This window comes from Lissotriton helveticus, chromosome 1_1, assembly GCF_964261635.1.
Source record: "Lissotriton helveticus chromosome 1_1, aLisHel1.1, whole genome shotgun sequence".
Taxonomy (NCBI): domain Eukaryota; kingdom Metazoa; phylum Chordata; class Amphibia; order Caudata; family Salamandridae; genus Lissotriton; species Lissotriton helveticus.
Window position 1 is genome coordinate 392458779 of NC_136057.1, and position 24652 is coordinate 392483430.

At 48.5% G+C, this 24652-nt stretch overlaps 1 protein-coding gene across 1 annotated transcript in view; it reads right to left on the reverse strand.

Moving 5' to 3' along the window:
- The window catches only part of LOC144809859 (differentially expressed in FDCP 6 homolog), a 469730-nt gene extending 445490 nt beyond the window's left edge, over positions 1-24240 (reverse strand). The window contains exon 1 of the mRNA XM_078673746.1: positions 23916-24240. Coding sequence (XP_078529872.1) covers positions 23916-24011 — 96 coding nt within the window. The 5' untranslated portion in view covers positions 24012-24240. The remainder of the gene's footprint in view (positions 1-23915) is intronic.
- Positions 24241-24652: the final 412 nt, after the last annotated feature.

The following is a 24652-nucleotide window of genomic DNA, read 5'->3' on the forward strand; positions in this document are numbered from 1 at the left end:
GTGGTGTGGGCTACAACTCCTGACGCAGGAGGAGCTGTTCGATATTAAACTAACCCTATGAGTCTATGGTGTGGGTGAACTGAGCAGAGTGCAAAAAAGGAAGAAACAGAATGTGGAGAAGGAAAACTATCTCCTAGTGAGACCCTACAACTGTATTTTGTCCTCCAGGGACAGGATTAAAGACAGTTGAATGAAGCAGGGAGGGGGCTCATCCCTAGGTACATTAATTGGTCAACATGTTTCTGCCCTAAAATTATCCTTAATGAGGCGTAGTGGGCATTCATCAGGACCTAGCAGACACTCTGCTATAAGACACAGTGCTAAGGTATAAGATAATAAAGATACTGGTACAAATGGTAGTCATTAAAAAAGACCCACCTCTTGAGGTACCCACTACTGTAGAGTATACGGTCTCTACTTGAACCTACCCTGGCAAGAGACCCAGGGCTGTGGCTGTGTAACTCCTGCGAAGAAAATACTTGCTGGTTAACGGGCAAGTGTCCACCATGCAGCAGTCAACTGGCAGATATCTGCTTGCCCTTCACTGTCAAACTTGCGACATTCTTTAAAGAAAAAGTAGAGGTCATCTTTAACGTCTTTGCTGCAAACCAAAGTTCTGCATGCCTTGCGTGACTAACAACCCACAGTCGATGATATCGGATGGCTTTCAAACCGGGACCAGCAACAGTGAAGCAGCCAATTCGGCCGCTGAAATACCAGAACCACATCAGTCTTTGAACGCTATTTTTTCTGCTTTCTACCACCTTACAATTGGTCAAGTAACAGACATGTTTTGTCAAATCAGGGTCTTTTGATCCTTGTCCACCTAGAGTACTACAGTTAGCCTCTGCCATTGTCCCCGGTCACCTATTATTGATTTTTAATCAAATGTTCCTTTTATGATATTTTCCCCAAAAATTGAAAAATAGCATTGTCTCCCTCTTGCTTGTAGATCTTCTCACCCATACTCTGCTTGTGGCGTCCTCCCCGACCTGCATGTCGAAAACGATCCAGGTTGCTCGACAACTTAGCACCTCTCACTCCCTAAATCTCAGTAATATGCTATTCTTATTAAATGGTATTAATTGGATGGGAAAGCAAAAATTAGGACAACAAACATGAAACCAGTATGTTTCACGAAATCACTAACACTAATCTGCATCTAGTAACCTACTATCCGTCCAGAAAGCAAGTCAGTATCTCGTCAGGGGTAGTAAACCCAATTATAAATACCTGTAGAATACCATTCATTACTTTTTTTTTTATTCTTTTTATTATAGAAATACAAAAAGCAACCGGCAGATGCCTTACATTACGGAGTAAGCAACATTTACACAAACCGACAGTTACTAGTGTATGGAATCCCAGTAGGTAAAAGCGAAATATCAAGCACCATAGTATGCAATCGTAGGAACACAGGATATATCAGTCCGATCAGTTCGACACGTTTCGTAAAGCCGCCACCCTCAGTAGCAGGATTTTAAAGGAAAAAAGGCATCATAGAGTTCGAGTGGTAGGCAGGTTTAAAAGAGTGAACCATAGCAACAGAACTATCACTCCCCATGTACGACACTTAAAGGCAACACATTATAAGGATCTCTTGCGCATCACCACACCTAGGACCCGTCCACCCACCGATCAATACAACCCCTCGGGGGGGGGGGGGGGGGGGGCATTTCCTCACGGGCCAGTTAACGGAGCACACCCTCACCTGCTGGACCATTTCCCTGGGCTGCACACGCTGTTGGTCTCCCTGCCGCCGTCTCGAACACCGCAGAACGGCCGCTGCAGGGGGAGACTACAGCTCCCAGGCATCTTCACTGCACCGCCCACTTCCGCCCTGCAACGTGCCCGGAGGCGCTTAAACAACGGACGCTCCCTCGGTGGAGCGGGGGGCCATTTCCTCACGGGCCAGTTAACGGAGCACACCCTCACCTGCTGGACCATTTCCCTGGGCTGCACACGCTGTTGGTCTCCCTGCCGCCGTCTCGAACACCGCAGAACGGCCGCTGCAGGGGGAGACTACAGCTCCCAGGCATCTTCACTGCACCGCCCACTTCCGCCTTGCAACGCGCCCGGAGGCGCTTAAACAACGGACGCTCCCTCGGTGGAGCGGGGGACCATTTCCTCACGGGCCAGTTAACGGAGCACACCCTCACCTGCTGGACCATTTCCCTGGGCTGCCGCCGTCTCGAACACCGCAGAACAGCCGCTGCAGGGGGAGACTACAACTCCCAGGCATCTTCACTGCACCGCCCACTTCCGCCCTGCAACGCGCCCGGAGGCGCTTAAACAACGGACGCTCCCTCCAAGTCGCGGACGCGTGCGGGTGGTGCCGGGCGGAGCCCGGGCAGAGGGCGGGCCGTCTGTGGCCGTCAGGGGTCAGAGGAGGCCAGGCCAGGCTACCCCCCTGACATTTCGACATGGGTAAGAGAAAGCAGCTTTGCCGGGGCACAGACGATGGGATAAAGGCCAAACACCCAAGAAAGGCAGACTCCATATTGTCTTATCTCACATCTGCGGTGGGCGTTTTGTCTAAAGAAATTGCTTTTGCTGAGAAAGAACTGGGTCTTGGAAATGCCACTATTGACCCGGTCCAACTCACAAAGCACGCTGGGACAATACCTTTGGAGCCGACAATCATTATTAGTAATCCCCCTATAGCACCGGTACCTATACCAATTGTGGTATCCCCCATGCCTCCTGACGAACTGCCTAACACTCTGCTCCCTTCGAACATGCAGACAGCTCCCAATCTTAGAGTGACAAGAAAGCTTGAGGCTAAACGGGCAAAAAAAAAAAACAATAAATAGGGGTCCGTTTCATCCATCACTCCGAGGTTTTAAAGCTCACATTGGGAAACTCATAGAGGATTCATTAACCTCTAGACTGGAACTAGTGTTGGTGAATATGGCCTCGGACATTGTGAATACATTTAACGCATGTATAGCGGGGTTATTGTCCAAATGTGAGAAATTTGATCGTTTATTGAATTCACATCTAGAGGGAGTAGGGAGTAGTACTATGTCTCACCCACCGGTCTCGAATAGGCAGACTATGGACAAAGCACCTTCGGGTCGGTCTTCATCTAATACTAATAGCAATGCTTTGATGGTGAGGCAGGAGGGGGCTCAATTGAATGGGAATGGAACTGTCACCCTTAACCCTGTTTTACCTATCAGTGGTGCTCAAACACAGGTTGGCATATCAGAAGGGTTCACTGTCTCTAACTCATTTTTGGAGCTGCCACCAGAGGCTGCTCCTTTGGTGGCTGTCTTCACTGGTGTTCCCCTTCAGAGAGTATGCCCACGAGACAACACACGACCTTATGACCCTAGCAAGGGAATTGTGCAGTCAACATAGCACCGGAGGATATGATATTGTAAATTCTATCATTATGGCAAGAAGGGTCAGTTGGGTAGGTCGCCGCCCTAAAATAATCCAAGGCGACTGTGTGGTCGTGTGGTCGTTAATTTATTTTAATAACTATACGAGTCCCCAGAGGTTATTTTGGGATAACTCAGATTTGGATTTTAGGGGTATTAGACCATTACCACTTGGATTTTTGTATCCCCCAGCTAGGCCTATTCACTCTCCCCGGCAAGTAGCGGGGGCATTCCCAAACATGCCCTATGAGCACATTCAACAGGGAAGGGGTTGGGGGACTCCCCATTTTAGACAGCAAAAGGGGCGGACGGGGAGAGCTGAAAATACACCCTCAATATTACCTTTATCGGTGGGTCTGGCTGAGAATACATCGACAACCCCAGTACCATTGACGGGGTTTCAACCAATGGCGGGCATAAGTGTAGCGAATCGTTTCTCTCCTCTGTCCCAGATGGAGACAAACGACTGACTACCTGTGGACGTCAAAGGTTCTGGGAGGCAGAAGGGTGACCCTGGCATAAAGGCTTCATGTAAATTGCTAAGCTGGAATGTGGCAGGCATTAGAAGTAAGAGTTTGGACCCAATTTGGTTGCAGTTCATTATGCAGTTTGATATTTTGGCGATACAGGAAACATGGGATGCCTCACATAGTTTCAACCTGGACGGCTACTGTAGCTTTGTTACACCTGCAACAGTAGGAACAGTGGGCAGACCTAGGGGTGGTCTTCTTTTTCTAATCTCATTAAAACTTGCGGGCTTCTTTAAAAGATTAGATACCCCCTCGGCCAACTACCTGATCCTCGAATGGACTGTCCCGGACCAGCCTAAACTTTTGTTGATCAATTTTTATAATGCAAGGGAAGGAGACAGTAATATGCCGCACCTTAACTCCTTGCATCAATTTTTGTCAGTCTATAACTTGAACCTGACCTATGTATCCGAGCAGATACTATTGGGGGATTTTAACATACATCCCTGTCCATGGGATTGTTATCGGGAGGACCAGGAGGGATCACTGAGTGGGGGGCTCCCCCATTTCGAACACAACAAACAAGGTGAAGCTCTGGAGGAGGCCTTATCAAACCTACATTTACTGGAACCAGGCAGGGAGGCTGGGCAGGAAAGGGTCCCCACTTTTACAGATCGGGGATCATGTATGGTGATTGATTATATCTTTGCCTCCCCTTTAATCCTGGGTAGGACCTTGGGATATAGAGTGGTCGAATCAGCATTCAGTGATCACAACCGGTTGTGTTGGAGATTGAGCCTAGGGGATTGTTTGTCTCTCACGAGGGAAGCGGGGCTCCACGGGGGATATCTACAACAGACCAAGGTAGGCGTGGAAAAGGTGCCGCATTTCCGCGCTGCGTTCTGTAAGCGCTGTGTGTGTTTTTAACCTCACTGTTTGTGGCTTATTGAGTAAATTTACTGCTGTATTTTAAATGCGCTTTGGCTGGGCTTTCCCCTTCCTCCCCCTTACCTGCATTTAATTTGTGGAACATTCACCACCGTTTGGTGGGTCCGGGTTCCGTGGGTGGTGTGGAGATCGTCGACAGGCGCCATCTTTGATTGGGACGCTGGCATTTTTGGCGGGCGCCATCTTGGAGCGTCCTTGCGCTCCTTCCTCTATTTCGCCGCCTATTTAAAGTAGTTCTCTCCCGCGCAGCTAGGACGCCGTCGCTTGCCGGAGTCTTGCCAGAGTCCTGCCCGTCTGCGCCCGTCCGCGCTAAGGACGCGCAGGGCGCAGCGGGCCACTATCGCCCATCATTCTCTGGAAGGCAGAATGTTTGTGTACACCAGTGCAGCGCTCCAGGCGATTGGCCACTCCCTCCCTCGATGTGCTGTCGCACTTAAACATCCCTTGTGTGGCCCTTACCAATGTGCCTGCAAGAGATGGTCGCTTGACCAGTCCACGGGTATTCGAGCCTATGATAACTTCGCCGCCCCACTGGCTGGCATAAGGGCGCCTCGGTTGAGTGATGGTCGAGTTCAGGGTCTGCGGATATTAAATCTCAATACCAGATCTCTGGTTAAACACCATCTTTCTATTATGGACCTCATTACTGACGAGGAGCCGGATCTATTTATCATCACCGAGACCTGGCTCCAGGATACAGACACAGCCATAACTAATCTGGCTTGTCCCCCAGGTTACTCACTTTTTACATGGAACCGGCTGTCTAGAGGTGGAGGTATTGCCCTAGCTTTAAAATCTACTTTTGCGTGCTCCTGGACTGGTCTACACATTGCAGGTTGCGAAAGCGCCCTGTTTAAGATCACTATCAGTCCTCAGTTCACGCTGTCTGGGATGGTCGTGTACCGCCCTCCTGGCAGCGATGTAGCTTTCAGGGGAGCTTTCCCTGAGGCAGTGAGTACGCTAGCTAGTGATTGCGCTAATTTCTGCATCATTGGTGACCTCAACCTCCATTTTGACACCCAACAGTCCGCGTCCGTCAGTGGTTTCCTGGCGGATATGGAGGCCCTTCAGCTGACCCAACTTGTCACTCAACCCACGCACGTGGCAGGGCACATCTTGGACCCATTCTTCACCAACTTATCGGATGTCCAAGTCTCGGCTATTTCTCCAGTGTGTTGGACTGACCATTATTTGGTGTCCATGTGGCTACCTCTCCCCGTAACCCCTATTATTCCACCTCCAAAGTGGGTTCCGCGGCGGCATTGGAATAAGCTCAGGCTTGAGGATCTTCATCGTATCATGGCCGATGAGCCACTTGGCCCTCTGTCTGACGCTAGTCTGGGCTACGACCAATTTTGCAGCTGGATTACTAAGGCGCTTGACAGATTGGTGCCTGTTACTGCAAGTAAATCCAGCTCCAGGCAGTCGAGCCCTTGGTACGACAGTGCCCTCCGTGCTCTGAAGAGCTCGTGTAGGCGGACAGAAAGGGAGTGGCGGAAAGCGTACGATGCCGTTAAAAAAACCGCGTACTTGGCCGCTGTTAAGCTCTACCATCGAGCCATCTGTAGAGCCCGCGCGGCGTTCTACGCAACGGAATTCCGTAATAGCCATAACCCCTCGAAGACCATCTTTAAAGCCTTAAAAGACTTGATGGCTAAGAGAGCGGCTCCGCCTGTGGATGGTTCCACCTCACAGTGTGAGATTTTGGCTGCTTTCTTTTTGGAGAAAGTTAAGAACATCTATTTGTCATTTTCCAGCATGACATTACCACTTTCTCCTCGGAATGACCTCTGTAGCCGCCTGGTATTACATTCTCTCCCTATCCTCTCCTGGGATGGGTTTGTTAAGCTGGCACAACGTGTCAAGTCCGGCTCCCCGGCGGACCCACTCAGACCTGCTCTCTTCAGAGATCCGTCTTTTCAGGGGCGCACGGCAGTGTGTTCATTAATCAATCTCTCCCTGACTTCAGGCACTGTTCCTGCCAAGTGGAAGCAGGCGGTGGTTTCCCCGATCCTGAAAAAACCATCTTTGGATCCTTTAAAACCGGAAAACTATCGCCCGATCTCATTGCTTCCCTGGCCGGCCAAAGTCATGGAGGCCCATGTTAACCTAGCCTTATCTGAGCATCTGGCCCTGGCCAATGTTCTCGATCCTACGCAGAATGGGTTCCGTGCTGGACACAGCACGGAGACCGCCCTTCTGGCAATGGTGGAACATCTGCGGAGTGTGTTGGATGCAGGTCAAACGGCAGCGCTTATTCTATTAGATCTTAGCGCTGCCTTTGACACAGTGTCCCATCGCATCCTCCTACACCGCCTGGAGAACATTGGCATTTGTGGCCTCGCTCTGCAGTGGTTCCGTTCCTTCCTCAGCGATCGTTCCTTCTGCGTTGCCACCCCTCCTTTCCAGTCCAAATTCCATCAGTTGGACCTGGGGGTCCCCCAGGGCTCCTCGCTGAGTCCCACGCTTTTCAATCTCTACGTGCGGCCGCTGGCTGATGTCGCCAGGCAGTGGGGCCTTACTATGGTCTCATATGCCGACGACACACAGCTAGCGGTCACGATCAGCGGGGATGCCGAACTGGATGCCCCCAGGTTCCGAGATGGGCTGAGAGAGGTGGCCAGCTGGATGAATAACAACTGTCTCCAGCTGAACGCAAAAAAAACCGAGGTGATGATCGTGGGAAGAGGAACGGACTGCTGGGGGGACAATTGGTGGCCTCAGGAGCTCGGGCCTGCCCCCATACCGGTGATGGAGCTCAGAAACCTGGGAGTATGGCTCGACCACACCTTATGTTTTACCACCCACACTAAGAGAGTGGCAGCATGCTGCTTTGGTGTTCTGCGCGGACTGAGGCCGGTGCTTAAATTTTTTGATGCCCCGACGAGACAGTTGGTCATCCAAGCGACGATCATCTCCCGGCTGGACTATGCCAGCTCGCTCCTGCTGGGAGCTAACCAAGCTGAGATCGTCCGCCTGCAGCGCGTCCAGAACGCGGCTGCGAGAGCAGTGGTGGGCCTGCCGAGGTCATGTCCCACGTCCAACACTCTGAGGTCCTTACACTGGTTACCAGTGAAAAGCCGAATCCATTTTAAGGCACTCAGCCTTGCTTTTAAAATTTTAAAAGGATCGGCACCTGAGATCCTCAATAACCTTATATCCCCCTATGTCCCGACTCGCTCCCTCAGATCCCTAGGGCAATCCCTTGCGGTTACCCCGCGTTTCAGGCTTAGCCGGATGGGCGGCCGCTCCTTCCGTGTGAGAGCTGCGGCTCTCTGGAATTCGCTTCCTTTGGAAATCCGCCTTTTAGAGGATCTTCTAGCATTTCGCAGGGCCGTGAAAACCCACTTGTTTTAATTTTCTTATGTTGACTTCTCACCTATTTTTTTCCGCGTTGTGTTATGTTCACCTTTTCCATGCGCCAGGACGCTCCTTCGCTGGAGCAGCTGTGCGCAAAATAAATGCAGCTAACATAACATAACATAACAGGCGTATTAAATGGGATCTTGTGGTCCCTGAAACTTTTTTTGAAGATCTGGCCCTTGTAGCAGAGGATAACTTTGCCATCTGCCTGTACGACTCCGCTCCAGCTGGGGAAATCATAACAGCTTACGAAGCCCTATGTAAACAGGTAGCAGGGAAATTACAGGTAGCTAATAGAACATACACCAAGAAGGCCTATAAATGGTTTGATTACTCATGTACTAAGGCTCACAAGGCACTCTTGGAAGCTCTTAAGATGAGGCCAAGAGACAAGGGAATGGTTGCTCTATTGCGCAAACAATATAAACTAGCCATTAGTGGGCGGAAACCGACAATTAAAGAGGAAGCGTGGAATGATCTCCAAGCTGTCGATGTCCTAAGGGACAGTAGAAAGTTCTGGTCTATTATAAATCAGCCCTTCCTTAAAGTAGGTGAAAAAAGAGATACAGACTGTGTAATACCAGACGACACTTGGTTGCAACATTTTAAAAACATCTAAGTGACACTGGACAAATAGAGCCTACCCATGGGACTGATGCCACTACTGATCCTTCTGCCCCTTTTGTTTTCGACGTGGCAGATGTAGAAAGGGCAATTAGAGAAATGGCTAATCACAAGGCGCCCGGTCCTGATGGGGTGCCTGCAGATCTTTATATTTTGTATCCCCAGTTTTGGGCTACAGTCTTGACTAATGTTTTTAATGCGTCTGCTTCTGCAGGCTTTCCATCTTCCTGGTCCACCTCGGTTATAGTTCCGATTTTTAAGAAGGGGGGCAGAGAGGACCCAGCCTGCTATAGGCCAATCTCCCTGATAGACTCTGCAGTTAAAATCATGGGCAGAGTCATTCTGAAACAATTGGGGGATTGGCTAACTGGCAGGGGGTTCTCTCTAACCTCCAATATGGTTTTAGAAAACACAGAGGTACTATAGATCAATGCCTAAACTTGCATCTCATCATTGGGAAATACACTTCCGTAAAGTCTGGCTATTTATACCTAGGTTTTATGGATTTGTCTTCGGCGTTCGACCTGGTCAATCGGTCGAAATTATGGTCTAGTTTGCGTAACATGGGGATGGATGCATCTTTGGTTAACTTTCTCAGTGACCTCCATCAGGATCTCTCAGCCAAAGTGAGGACCACGTCAGATGGCCGTTGCACTAGTCCCTTTAGCTCGAGGAGAGGGGTCAGACAGGGCTGTATCCTGGCACCTCTCCTCTTCACCTTGTACATTAATACCCTGGAAGACTCACTAGTTGGGGCTACAGTGGACGTAAGGCGTATAGGAGGAGCGGGAGTCCCAGCCCTCCTGTACGCGGACGACGCTGTTTTACTTGCTCGAACAGGCATGGGCCTTCGGAGGCTGGTAGATCATTTTGGCAGCTTCATGCAGTCCCTTGACCTAATAGTCAACAGCAAAAAATCGCACGTGATGGTAGCGGGTATCACAAGAAAGAAGTTAAGGGTGAGAAGTTTTACATGCATGGGTGCAGAGGTCACAAGGGTACCAGTATTTACCTACTTAGGGGTACTATTTGATGAGAAAGGTAACTGGGGCCCGCAATTGAAACAGAAGTGCAATGCTGTTTTAAGATCCACATCAGCACTGCTCAGTTTCTCAAAGAGGCTGGGAGCAAGGCCCATGGAGGCCATGCTTAAAATATGTAAATCTAAATGCCTAGCAATTGCCTCATATGGGGCTGATGTCTGGGGATATGCCCCTATGAATACAATTCAAGTGGTAGAAAACAAGTTCCTCAGGTCCTTGCTGGCGGTTCCACAGTCATCCCCTACACTTTCTGTTCATGCTGAACTAGGTATTGGTTTTATTGCTGATAACTTAAATATGGCCCCGGTCACTTGTTGAGTGAAGACATGGATCAATGAGGAGGTCACCCTTAATCATTTAATCCTGAAAGATTGCTTAGCACTGGATAAGGCAGACAGGATACCCTGGCTGGCTCACGTTAAAGCCGCGTGTGTCAGACTGGGTCGCCCCGATTTGTTTACCTGCCCAGATAAGCTAGGAAAAGAGGACTTGGCCTGGGTTAAAAAAACAGTTACATTAACCTGGCGCAGCAAAACAGGGAGGAACAGGAGATTAGTAAGCCGGGGGTCAGAATAATGTATATTCTACAGACTTCTCTATTTATTGAACCCTACCTGAAGTTAGTCACTAACCATTTTCACCGCTTTTTGCTGGTCAGGTTTAGATTTAATTCATTTTATTTTGGGTGATTTCCCGCATTGGGAGAAACCGGAAGAAAGTGCTCCGTGTTCTTGTGATAGTTTTTCGACACAGGACACTCTCCATTTTGTAATGTTTCGTGAGAGGTTTGCAGTTGCACGGAAACATTTTTTATTACCAATTCTCCGGGAAGCAGGCTTTGCACAAGTGAGGCCAGCTCTTATGTATTTGCAAATGTTGGGTTCCATACGCATTGTTTTTAGTGTTGCCAATTTCTTGGTGGCTGAGGCCAGGTCTAATAAGAGCAGACCATCTTTGTCAGTAATTACATAGGAGGCTCTACCCATATATTTTGTACATAAGATCTCTAATGCTAAAATAGAATGATTTCTGGCGTGGTTACCGTATAGCAACCATTGTGAACTTGGATTTAGATAATTTTAAGGTTTGAAACCTTTGTGCGTATACAATTATGAAATGAAATCTTTTTAAATTTTTTAATATTTTAATGTCAGTTTTTAAATGTGTCTTAAATGTTTTTATCTGTTTGATGAACGCGATATTTTACAATTAAGGATGTATGTAATGTCTTTTCTCTTTTTATGATTTTAAACTAATCGAAATAAAGATGCTTTGACTGACTGACTGACAACCCCTCAGGAAGACATCTTATGACAAAATGGGGAACAGGATATTATACGTAAAAAAACAACTAAAAAGAAAATACAACAAACCCCTACCCCCCACCCTGCACCCCTGCATAAGGCTTCTGCCCAACCCCAACTAGCAGTGTGCCTGTCGCCCCAACTAACTATGTTCTAAACGTAGAAAAGGAAAAGTGGGGGAGGAAATTGACATACGGCTCCCGGTCCCCCCTCCCCCCGTCAGAAACAACGACCCCTGTACTTGTAACCTAAAAGACAATCAGGATATTCAAACAGAACTAGCAGGGGAGGTTATAAACACCGCCCAACCCTCCGCAAGAATATTGGTAGCAAACCCATGTCCATTGAAGCGATGTTACAAGGCCCTTTCAGTAAATCTCAACCTTGGCCCTTACGATCTACAATACGAACGCCCTCAGGCGGAACCACTCTCTCTACAGGATAAACGAGATGGAATAAAAAGGGGGCAAAAATATTCAGTCCATAGAAAGTCAATTGTAGTAGTCCATCACGGATCCCAGTCTCACATACGCACCTCTCTGACAGTAAGTCCAAAAACCATTGACTTCGAAGACTCGAGACAGCCACCGGGGGGGGGAAGAAGTTATTTTTGCGGTTAGAGAGCAGTTGACGAGAGGCTCCGGGTACTGAAGGACGAGTGGTTCCATCTTCTCCGGAAGAACTTGTAGATGCGACAATACAGTCCCAGTTCCAGGGTGACGTTCAGATATTTGGTTACCAACCAAGGGATCCAATACTGCATCAAACATGAGGCCATCATCCACCGGCAAGGCATTTATCGTGGGAAGCCCTGCACATTTGGCCCCTTGCAATGAAGCATAGTCCGGTCTCTGACGCTCAATTCCAGCTGCACAGGCGGACATCCTGTGGATCAAAACTTCCACATGTGACTGTAGAGCCCCGATAGCCATCAGGACGGTCCTCAGCGATGGTTCGCTTTCCGTCCGACCCATCTCCGTTCTGTTAATTACTGGCAGGATTTTGGTCCCCAGAGCTCCGGATCTCCGGGGGAACAGGCCAGAACGGAGCGGACGGTTACGGAGGGCAATCGATCTTGCACCGCGCAGCAGTCTATTCTCTGCTACCGCGAGCGGGAACCCCGGCCTTCGAACCCGGGGGGAGGCGCAGCCACAGGAGCGTCGCAGCACCTCTTCTTCGGTGTTAAGCAGGCCAAGCGACCGCCATCAGAATCAGGCTAAATGACCTCCGTAGCGAGAGATCGGACCCAACCTGGGTCGATGTTGTTCAATTGTAACCCGGCCGGGCCAGTACTCAAGGCCCCGGCTCACCAGCCGGGTTAGGCCGAGAATTGCGACACGGTGTAACTTTGTCGATCAAGTCCGCAAAATGATCGGTATTGCACCACCGGGGTCAGCAACTATTCATCCACCTGGAGGTCGGGCGTAAGATCAGGATAAATGACAGGATGATCCGACGAGAGACGGAGGTCGGCGGAGCCGGGAGCCTAAGCGGCCATCTTGTTCGCGAGCGTAGCTCCTCACCACCACTCATGACTTTAAGGTGGGAAGAGCTAAGCTAGTTTGAGACACACTTGCTACTATAGCAAGTGTGACACGAACTGGCTTAGCTTTTCCCATCTTTAGCACAGAAAATCCACCACCAACCACCCACCACTAACATTTTACAAATTCAGCTGTAGTTTGTGTTACAAAAGCTAATAATGGATCTATGAGTCTTTAAAACTATGGTATCATGCTGAGGTTTTGACTGTAATCAATGGAGCAAACAAATGCAGATTCTCTTTGGGCAAAGTCAGAAACCGGTCCTGGGAAGCTTGATTCCGGTCCAGGGAAGACATGGCTTGGCAGTTCGGGCTGGACTGTTCCCATGAGGCACAGGGTCAAACTGATTTGCATATGGCCATGTCTGAACTGGGGTGGCGGAGTGAGCTAAAGAACGGTGATGGATTAAACCCAGATCAGTTGACTGGGGGTGAGTGTTTGTATTGTCAACGCTCCGTCCATCATCCCCTTTGGTTTTTCTTTGTTCGCCCTAAGTTGGCAGGGTATGCTCAGATGCGAGTCCCTTGCTCACTTTGCCACTGGATTCAAGCAAGCCCGGCTGAAGACGGCTGTAATGCCAGAAACCGGTCCTGGGAAGCTCGATTCCGGTCCAGGGAAGACATGGCTTGGCAGTTCAGGCTGGACTGTTCCCATGAGGCACAGGGTCAGACTGATTTGCATATGGCCATGTCTGAACTGGGGTGGCGGAGTGAGCTAAAGAACGGTGATGGATTAAACCCAGATCAGTTGACTGGGGGTGAGTGTTTGTATTGTCAACGCTCCGTCCATCATCCCCTTTGGTTTTTCCAAAGTCATAAAGTGACAGTTATGCATATAATTTGATTCTCCCTCACAGATACTGAAACATAGGTGCACTGAACACCGACATTCCGCAAAAGGAATACACTGGAAAATATCGTCACACCATAACGAGAGGAGTTCATGCATAACTCACAGAGCTGTAAACGTCCAAGATCTAAAATGCCTACAATCAAAAATCTCTAAACACTTCCAACCTAGGATTTTATATTTCAGGCTGTCACTATGTCTAAAGAGTCACGATAACATGAAGAAAAACACTGGTGTACGTATGTTTGTATATGGTATCTGCATAGCGAAATCCTAAACAAAAGGCAGCCAAGCACTGTAAGGGGTCAAAGGTGTGTATAAAGTCAACCAGTGATAGGAAAGATGAAAACAAGTTACTTACCTGTAACTTTAGTTCCCCAGTATTGGTAACTTTCATAGATTCCCATGCTTTTGTATCATTCCCCGTCGTCGGACTGGGAGTCTCGGTAATAAAAAAAAAATACCATAGTAGTAGGTACAAAAGAGAGAGGAAAGGCCTAGGCCTCATTCCCTTTTGTAGCATATCAGCCTCTTTTTGTAAAAGAGACCAAACTCTAGGCATCAGCCAATCAGAAGAGCCTCACCCTTAGAACCTTCCTGAAGGAACCTCAGAGCCTCAGATTTTCATAGCCGTTGTGTGCTAGACACCCTACTTGCTGAAGGCTGAGCTTTCCCCGGGGAGGTGGGTGGGCGCATGGGAATCTATGAAAGTTACCAATACTGGGGAACTAAAGTTACAGGTAAGTAACTTGTTTTCTTACCCCAGTATTGGAACTTTCATAGATTCCCATGCTTTTGTATCAGAATAGCAAGCAGTAAACCATCATAAACACATTTTGTAAATAAGTACATCATAACATTAGAAATGACGGAACAAAATGTGTTACCCATGGAAGGTGGGATAGAAAGGAAAGCTCACCAATCACTTGAAGAGGTTTCTCAGGACAGCCTGGCCCACTGCTGCGTCATCCTGCTGCAATGACTCTAAGCAGTAATGCTTAGTAAACGTGTGCACGCTGCTCCAGGTAGCAGCCCTGCAAATGTCCTTGACATGTACCCCCGCAAAGAGGGCTGTAGAAGATGCCACTGACCTCGTTGAGTGAGCACGGATCCTGCCCACCAGAGGTTTCCCTGCCATCTTGTGGCAATGCAAAATAGCACTTGAAATCCATCTGGAGATCCCTTGTTTGGACAGAGGAAGGCCTCTGCTCGGACCGCCGAAGGCAATGAACAACTGCGAAGACTTTCGAAAGTCCTTGGTGCGGTCAATGTAGAATTTGAGACATTGTTGTACATCCAGCGTATGCAATGTTTTTTCCGCTGGAGTGACTGGGTTCGGAAAAAAAGCTTTTAGAATTACCGGCTCATTTAAGTGAAAGTCCGTAGGTACTTTGGGGATGAACCTGGGGTTCGTCCGCAAGATGACTGTGTTTTTCTTGAACTGCAAAAACGGTTCTTGAATAGTAAGAGCCTGCAACTCCCCCCACTCGTCTTGCGGATGTAAGGGCCAAGAGCAAAGCTAGCTTCCATGACACGAATTTCAGGTCTGAGCGGTGAATCGGCTCAAAAGGACTCTTCATCAGTTGAGCCAGGACTAAGTTCAAATGCCACGTTGGAGGAGGAGACCTTACTGGCTGAAAGACTCTAAACAGGCCCTTAAGGAATTGCTTGACAATTCTAGACGACCATAACGAAGGACCAGAATCAGATCTTCTGAATCTCGAAATTGCCGCCAAGTGGACCTTGATTGTAGAATGAGACAGATTTGACTTAGCTAGCGAGAGCAGGTAAGGTAGGAGTTGATGAGGTTTTGAGGTGAACGGATCAACCTTTTCTTTTTTGCACCAAACACAGAACCTTTTCCATTTAAGTACGTATGTCTTGTTTGTTGAAGGCGCCCTTGCTTGTGACAGGATGTCCTTGATCTCCTTGGAAAGAGGGACATTCAAGTACTCTCGCTGGTCAGGAGCCATGCCGTCAGGTGTAATGACCTTGGATCTGGGTGCCAAATTTGTCCTTCGGACATTGTGAGGAGATCCGGAACATCCTCCAGACCTATTGGAGGAACTAACGATAGTAGATGCAGCTCGGTGTACCAAATCTGTCTCGGCCATGCCGGGGCTATAAGGATCAGCTTGCATGGCTCCGTCTTCACTTTCCTGATGAGGCGTGGAATCAGGGGAATCGGTGGAAACGCATAAAGAAATCTCCCCGTCCAGGCTAGTGAGAGGGCATTGCCTAATGAGCCTTGATGGTGGAACCTGCTGGCGTAGGCTCGGCACTTCTTGTTGGTTGGCGTTGCAAAGAGGTCCACCTCTAGTTTGCCCCATGTTTGAAAGAGCCGATCCAGAACCTGTTGTTTCAGCTCCCACTCGTGACTGACAGAGGTGAGTCTGCTCAGTCTGTCGGCGCCTTCGTTTAGCGCCCCTGGTAGGTGTTCCGCCCGTAGGGAAATTCCGTGAAGAATTGTCCACTCCAGAATCTGTTGAGCCTCTCGTGACAAGGGAAGAGACCTTGTACCTCCTTCCTTGTTCACATAATGCATAGCCGTGGTGTTGTCCGTCCCGACTAGCACTTGTGAACCCTGGAGACGTGGAAGAAAGGCTTGAAGCGCTAGTCTGATCGCTCGCAGCTCCAACAGGTTGATGTGTAGCTTTTGGTCGTTTGGAGACCAATGGCCGCTGATCTGCAGCTCCTGCATCACTGCTCCCCATCCCTCCAATGACGCATCCGTCGTCAGTATGTGTGGTGATGGGACGCTTGCGAAGGATAGACCTTGGCATAAATTGTCTTGATGCGACCACCAAAGCACTGCCTCCTTCATCACTCGAGTGACAATCACCTTGTCGTCGAACGATCCGCGGACTTGTTGCCACTGAAAGTCCAGTTGCTCCTGCAGGGGACGCATCCGCAATCTGCAGTGCGGAATTAGGGGAATACACGATGACATCACCCCTAGCAGCGACTTGTAGCTGCGTACAGAAAGACACCTTTTTCTTTGAAGGCTTTGGGCCAACAATTGAAGTTTCAGAATCCGTTCTCGAGTCGGAAAAGCCCTCGAGAGCCTTGAATCCAACACTGCTCCTAGGAACCGTGCTCTCCTTGAGGGCACCAGCACGGATTTGTTTTTGTTCAAGGTGAGACCTAGATTTTGGAACAGATTGGTGCAAGCCTGCACTGCGTCCTGCGCCAATGCTCTGGTCGAGGCCTTTAGTAACCAATCGTCCAGGTAAGGGAAGACCTGGAAGTGGTTCTTTCGCAGGAATGCCGCCACCGGTGCCAGCACCTTCGTAAAAATCCTTGGGGCAGAGCGAAGGCCGAACGGCCGAACTCTGAATTGAAAGTGGCTCTTGCCTACTGTGAAGCGTAGGAACCTTCTGTGCGCTGGGTGAATCGGGACATGGAAGTACGCGTCCTCCAGATCTAACGTGGACATGAATTCCCCCGGGCTGATCATCTTGAAAACGTCCTGTAAGGAGACCATCCGGAAGGACAGGGAGATGAGATAGGCATTTAGCTCCCTGAGGTCCAGGATGGGGCGCCATGTTTCTAGCGTCTTTCTTACCAGGAAGAACCTGGAGTAGAATCCCTGGCCCTGTTGGTTGGAGGGGACCGGCTCTATCGCCCCTTTGCGGAGCATTTGTTGGGCTTCGAGCCTTAAGAGACGCAGATGTTTGGATGGAATCTGTGTCGGGGGCCTGGGTGGAGGTACTTCCATAAATTCTAGAGTATGTCCACGTCGTATGATGTTGAGCACCCAACGGTCCGATGTAATTTGGGACCAGTTCTGAAGGAATTGTGATACCCTGCCTCCAACTGAAGATCTCCTGGAGGAGGGAACAGTAGGCCGAGCCAGGAGGCCGCTATTGTCGTTTGGACGAATCCCGTCCACGGGCTGCCTGTTTCCCCTTGTTGTAAGGCCTTGAGTAACCCGAAGATTGCCCTTGCCGTTGCTGGTATGACTGGCGGTTTGGTTGGTATCCAGAGCTGTTCGAAGAATAACGCTGCTGTTGCTGCTGGTATGAACCTCTGTAACCCCCTCCTCTGCCTCTCGCACCCCGAAATGGAGTCTTGCGATATTGGAGTGTTCCCAGCGATCTAGCCGTCTCGGTATCCTTCTTGATCTCCTGAAGAGTATCGTCGATTAATTTACCGAAGAGGGCCTCGCCATCAAAAGGCAGATCAAGGACTTTATTTTGGATTTCTGGTCTGAACCAAGTCGCTTTCAGCCATCCCTGGCGTCTCAACACTGCCGCTCCTGCCAAAGTACGAAAGGAAGTTGTGGCAATGTCCATGGCACAGTCTATGACTTCCATAGAAACCGCCTCACCCTCTTGCAAAGTCTTCTTCGCTTCTAGCAACGACTCAGGTGGAAGTTGTTCCAAATATGGAGCTATATCGCACCATAACTGGCGATCATATCGTCCTAATATTGCCAAAGCATTGGCGGCGCGAATCAGAAGGCTAGCCATTGATGAGAACCGCTTGCCCGTGTTATCCAGCCGGCGTCCATCCTTGTCCGGGGGGGCTGTCAATGGAGCAGAGGGGTTTCGTGACTTCCTCTGCGCTGCCTGCGAGATGACAGAGTCAGGTTTGGGATGTCCTGTCAGCGCTGCAGGTCCATCATCAGGTGCCTTATACTTTTTAACCAAGCGCGGTAGCACAGGGACCACCGTCGCTGGGTTCTTCATTGTCTTCAAACCTTCCTCCCATAAATGATCCACAATTGGGATCGACCTTGTAGTTTTACGGTGAGTTTCCTTAAAATCATATAAGAAACAGTCCGTCGTCTGGGCTGGCAGTGCCAATTTAAATCTCCCCGCTGCTCGTTCCATCAGCTGATGAAAACTGCCGATGTCCGCGGGAGGAGAATCACCTAAATCTTGATGAGGAGAAGCTTGATCCGGGATGATGTAATCATTGTATTCATCACCGTCCTGATCTGAGTCCTGAGGATCTTCTGATGACCTATCATCATCCTCGTTGTGATCCCCCTCCGGATCATCTGTTGGTTCCGACGCAGCTTGAGGCACTGGCCGCTGCGGTTGAGGAGGAGTAAGTATCGGGTGGATTGGAGGCACCCCAGATGATTGGCCCCTCACAGGTGAAGATGGCGCAGACCTACGTGGTACTGGTCTGTCAGCTTTCGACTTATAGTCTTGCAGCATCTTGTGTAGGTCATAGAGGAATGTTCTCGGCACCGAAACCATGTCTTGTGGCTCATAGTTCCTAGAGTGGGCCGCCTGCTGATATTCACCCTCGTCTTGTACATATGCTTCCTCCGAATCAGTGTCCTGACTCTTGATGAGAAGCTGAGATGGACTATTGGCATATTCAAAAACATCCTGTCCGTCTCCCTCAGAGTACTCTTGGTCGAATAGCATAGTAGGTGGCAATGAAGTGACTCTTCTTGGCGACGTCATCTCAGGCGTGATTCTTGTCAAAGAAATCGTCACCCGTCTCTCCGTAGCCAGTATCGTTGGTTGCTCCGTCGGCGCAGGAGAAATCCTCGTCGACGAGATAGGAATCACTGCTGTCGTCGTCGTCGACGCCACCGACGACGAGCCCGCCGTTGATGTAGATATGGTCGTCGTCGTCGATGCACTCGTCGACGACATGACCGTCGTCGATACCGTCGTCGATACCGTCGTCGACGACCCTGCCGTCGTCGTCATCGCCGTCGACGATGATGGTTTCTTCGTCGACGATGTCTTCGTCGACGATGACGTTGGCACACTTTCCGTCGACACTTCCGTCGACGAGCCCTTCTTCGACGACGACGGAGGTTTAGACGAGCCCGGAGGTTTCGTCGTCGACGCTCCCGTCGACGAGCCCGTCGACGGGACCAACTGTATCTTGGGCTTCATTTTCGTCGTCGACGGAGCCACCGTCGACGAAGTCTTCGTCGTAGAGGACTTGGAACTCCTCTCTGAAGAATGTGAAGAGGGTTTTTTGAAGGCTGGGTCTGTCTTCTCACCCTTAGGAGGCGAAACCAGTTCTGCCTTGTCAGTTCCACTGTGGTGAGGGGAACTTCCTGAACCCCGGCCATCAGACTCCCTGGGGGTCTTCTTTGAAGCCTTCAAGGGGCGCCCCACAGAGGAAGAGGGGGAACTTCTACCCCGTTTCACTGACCTTCTTGAGGAAGCAGATGACGCCGACTCTTCCTCATCACTGGAAACTCCATGTTTCCTTTCCTTTTGCCTCTGCAACCATGTAAGAAGTCTTCCAGCACGGCTCTTACGGTCTTGGTGGAGAGAGTGCGGCAAATCTTACAATCCTCTGCCTTGTGATCTGGATAAAGGCAGTAGATGCAATCCTTGTGTTTATCTTCCACAAAAAGCCTCTTCTTGCCACAGGTGGAACAGGGCTTAAAAAGGGCTTTCTTCTTCTCAACCTCAGACATGTTGAAGAAAGATAAAGACCACTGAAGAAATCCTGAAGAAATAACTGTAGAAATGTTGTAGAAAGAGTTGAAATCAGAGCAGAGCTCAATGGAGACTCCCTAGCACAACGTGCGGTAGAAAATCTGAGGCTCTGAGGTTCCTTCAGGAAGGTTCTAAGGGTGAGGCTCTTCTGATTGGCTGATGCCTAGAGTTTGGTCTCTTTTACAAAAAGAGGCTGATATGCTACAAAAGGGAATGAGGCCTAGGCATTTCCTCTCTCTTTTGTACCTACTACTATGGTATTTTTTTTTTATTACCGAGACTCCCAGTCCGACGACGGGGAATGATACAAAAGCATGGGAATCTATGAAAGTTCCAATACTGGGGTAAACCAGGGATGTGGACAGTTAATGCATAGTGATGTCGTTTTTTTTAAATAAGTATTCAGCTCTCTCCTAAATTGAAGCAGTGTTAGGGAGACCCTGATGGATATGAAATACTGTTCCAGATACAAATCTTTGTGCATAAATAGGGCCTCAAGAAATCTACCCTCCCACTCGCCATGGCGAGTCGTGTGTTATCAGTGTAAGCTATTTTTAGGGACTACTGGCCCCGTCTGGGGAGATACTCCAGCTGACATTACACTATGCGCAGCATTGTCATATTACACTATGCAGAGCATTTTCCTTGTTTGCACCGGGTGCACATTTCAAAAGGTGTGCCCTGTGCAAACAAGGAGTGTGCCGTATTATATTGAAGGTGCTGACCTCAGGATAGCTGCAAACTCGTGCTGCCCTTGCAGCAGTGCATTCAAGTGAAAAACAGACCAATTGTAAAGCACCCGGTCCGTGTTTCACTGTTCAGGCGGCAACCCGCCTGCACTTTTAAGAGGAATAAGAGATCCCCTTTCAGGCAAGTACAGTGAGTGACTGTACCGGCCTGCAAGGAGATGTCTAATCAACCCCTTCAGAGGACTGCCATCAGGGGCGCACAGACAGTGCAACTTATGACAGCTTCTTTGCCTCTGCGGCCACTTCTATAATACAGCACGGGCGCAGAGGCAAAGAGATTCCCTCATTTGCATGGGGCAACGCACCTATGCAAATGAGGTAATGCACTCTGATAATAGAGCTGGCGCTACATTTGCATTAGGGCTATCAGTATCAAAGCAGGTCAGCTCAAGTGTCTACGGCTCCTTCTGTACTACCAAAGTGCATCAGGTCCCTTGCAAAGTGGGCGCACTTTGTATAATGCAGCCAATGGTGTTCTTATAACTAAAAAAGTAAAACAACAATGAAGATACATTCAAATCTTGTTAGATTTACTATGCATTCAAAGACAGAACTCAGATGTTAGCATATGTCCTCTTAAAGAGTGTTCCTTATTTCATCCTGGAGATGGTGTTTACGAAATCCTCCAACTTTACAGTCAGAGAAAATAAAGTGAACTGTCCAACAATCATGCTGTGTGCAATGACAGGCTATAGGATGTCAGTTTTATTTCTCATAACATTTAAATACCTTGTATATTAACTTCAAAAATATTTCAGCAGTTGGGCAAGCACTTTTTTTTTTTTGATGTGTGATGGGAAAAAAATATTTTAATAGGAACAAAACGAATCAGAACACTTTACTTGTTGATGTGCAAATGATACATAATTGCTGCAACTCAATGTCCCCAATATTATTTGTATGCTAAATAGTTTTATCAGTAAAACTGCAAGTCGGTGGGAAGGTTTGTGGTCATGTCAATGGAAATGTACTGTCTGTAAAGGACAGTGCACTACCACAGCATATTTAGTAATAGATCAAATTTAAGTGCGAGATTTTAAATATGAACTTAGAAACATTTCAGGCTCTGCCCTTATAACAATGGTATTGATCAACAAAGAGGCAAGTGAGGGGTCATGTGTACCTTTTATGTGTGGTCGATTTTTTTCATAGTGCAAAAGTTTAGTCTATTAAATCAAACATAAAAGTTTTTGTACAGCAGACATATTGAACTCATATTTAAAGTGGATCTCACATTTAGTAATGAAGAAAATGACTACTTGATGAAATAAAACATTTGCCAAGGATCACAGAATTTGGACCAGTTTATGGGTCAGGAATATTACAGTTAGGGCGAGTAGATGATTCAAGTCACTAGACCTGCAGATCTAGTAACACTCATGATTTTCCAAGGCATGTAAATGAAAAATGCCAGCTGCCCCGTTTTCCCTTTTTACACTTCTTTTACACTGGTGATACTACTCTCTCAAAGGAAGCTGCCAAATTATTGAATGCAAAAACTTTAAACCAAAGTCACCGAGAATCACTTAGAAATCAGAAGAAAGGCTAAGAGTTGGCTTATTCCCAACCTGATCCATGTCGAATTTGTATGATCCTTTTCATAAATATGAATTCCATCACAAATTCTGGTTTTGCTGTCAACAAACATATGCTGTGCAATACCCTTTTATGAGCCATGTAACCCTGTCCCCCTATACACATCGCCTTTCAAATCTAATGGGAGAACCAGATCGGTGAGTGCGTTGCAAATTTCCGTATACGCCTTTATTGCATGGTAGGTGTTAGCCAACAGAATTCTATGCCTGGGGTACTATCTATGTGAATAGGCACTTAGATGAATCACATGGGGGGTAGTAAGCACTATACAAATTTTTATGTGCTATACGCTATGTCACATGCAAATAATGTTGCTTCTTTCTAGTTTTACATTCTCAGATACCATGCCCGCTCCAAAAACCTTCCCAATATATTTCGAAATCAATGTCTCTTAAAAAAAAAACGAACTAACCCTGGTTTATAAACTGCAAGTGTTTCTCTTTCATTCCTTTCTCTCTTCCTTCTGTTCATGCCTTACGTTGTCTGAGTGTAGCCTGTGCTAAGTTGCATGCCTGTATGCCTACTTTCTGTTACTGTGTTTCTGCAAACTTCCCACTACTTTTTTTTTTTGACTACTTAACAGCTCATAGATCACAACTTCCTTTTTTGACACCATATCCATGCAAACAAACAATACCTCATATCCTCTAGCCGGTCCATTCATCAACCAACTAGTTATATGAACTCACCCCCGCTCCCCCCCCCCCACACACACACACTAATGACAACCTCCAACATCTGTGAAACAACCACAAAACCACTGGTGCAAATGCATGGAATGGCATCCCTGGCACGCACAAAACTAACCCGAACAACGACTGAGGAATCAGACACGGGAACACAACGACCAGGCCACGAAAAACGGATAACCTAACAGGAACAGGACATGGGCACTGAAAATCCAAGGAAACGACAACCAGTAAACACTGTAAAATACTAACCTAGAAAGCCTGAGGGGGCATAGACACTGGAAGTGGGAGTACAGCACCCCCAAAATAAACATGCTGGAATTCAGAAGATAAATGAGCAATAAAGCTGCCTTATATTTTGCTGTTCTCTCGTGACAAAGGTCAAATATTAGGCTGGACCTTTTGACCAACTGCTGCCTACCTTAACATGGAGACTGGGGTTTACCTTTCTTTTTCCCACTGAAAAGTGTGGGGATTTTGTAGAGTGAACTGTGTGACAATCTTTTTGAGTGTGAAAGAAGTGTATGGGATGTTAAAACGTTGTAACACACCAAAACTCGTGTGTACAAATATTTCAAAATGTGTCAGCACCTAGGAAAGCACAAATGAAGCACGTTTTTAACACTGACTGCAGCACCCCCACTTTGAAAATAGTTCCAGCAACACTGCCGGGGGTGGCGCAGTGCACATTATTCGTAATTAAACCGGTTGCCTCTGCACTGTACGAGTGCTTGCGTTTCTGTCGCTAGCCCTGACACTCACAGTAACTTTTACTAAGCAGCACGTGAGAGGCTCGGGCGCTTGGAGTTAGTTACGCGTCTGTTCAGATTTCCTGCTGGATTTCCCTGCACCAGGACGGGGTGCGGCCTAGCTTCCCTACGGTGCCAGTCAGTGCACGTCCCTGCTTCCCTCCCGCCACCTTTACCTTCAGCTGGGATTTGGACACCTTGCCGTTCTTCTCCAGGTCCAGCGCCGCGAAGGCGTGCCAGATGGACTTCAGCAAACCACCCTTCAGGTCCATTTGAGGTCCCGCCTCTGGGCCCGGTGAGACGCAGGCGCCTGGAGGCCCGAGAGGGAGCGCTGCGACGCTTCACAGGCAAGGTGCTGGTGCGGGGTGCAGAGGCTGGTGCTGTGCTGGGCGCTGCGAGGACTCCGGTGCTCACCTGCAAGAACGGCTGCGCTGTGGAATGCACGAGGCCCTCACCTGGCCCATCCCCCACCAGCCTCCCTCGCAAACAAGCCGCCGGGAGAGGGAATGGGAGGAGACTGACTGCGCCGATCAGTACCTGCCATGTAGACATTGTGGTAAACACAAGCCTTCCCGCATTCACTCGAATCTGTTTCAAGACGGTTCGTGATTCACAAAAACATTCGCAAAGTCTGCAACTCAAATTGCTTTCACACAATCAGAAAGGGCTGTAAATGTGTTACAAATTCACATTTTCATTTGAGGAGTTGCAGTTTACTACACGATGTTTCTTTCGTGTGATTAATTCCATGTATGTTATTCGAAGTATGTCTGTTCAAATCCATGACCAGTTCCGCCCCCACGAGCATAAGGCGCTCCTCTTCGTCAGACACTGGCACTTTAAGCACTTGGAGTTTTTTGGTTGTCACAATTAAAATGTGCTCATTTCATACAATGAAAACATGCTGGCCTAC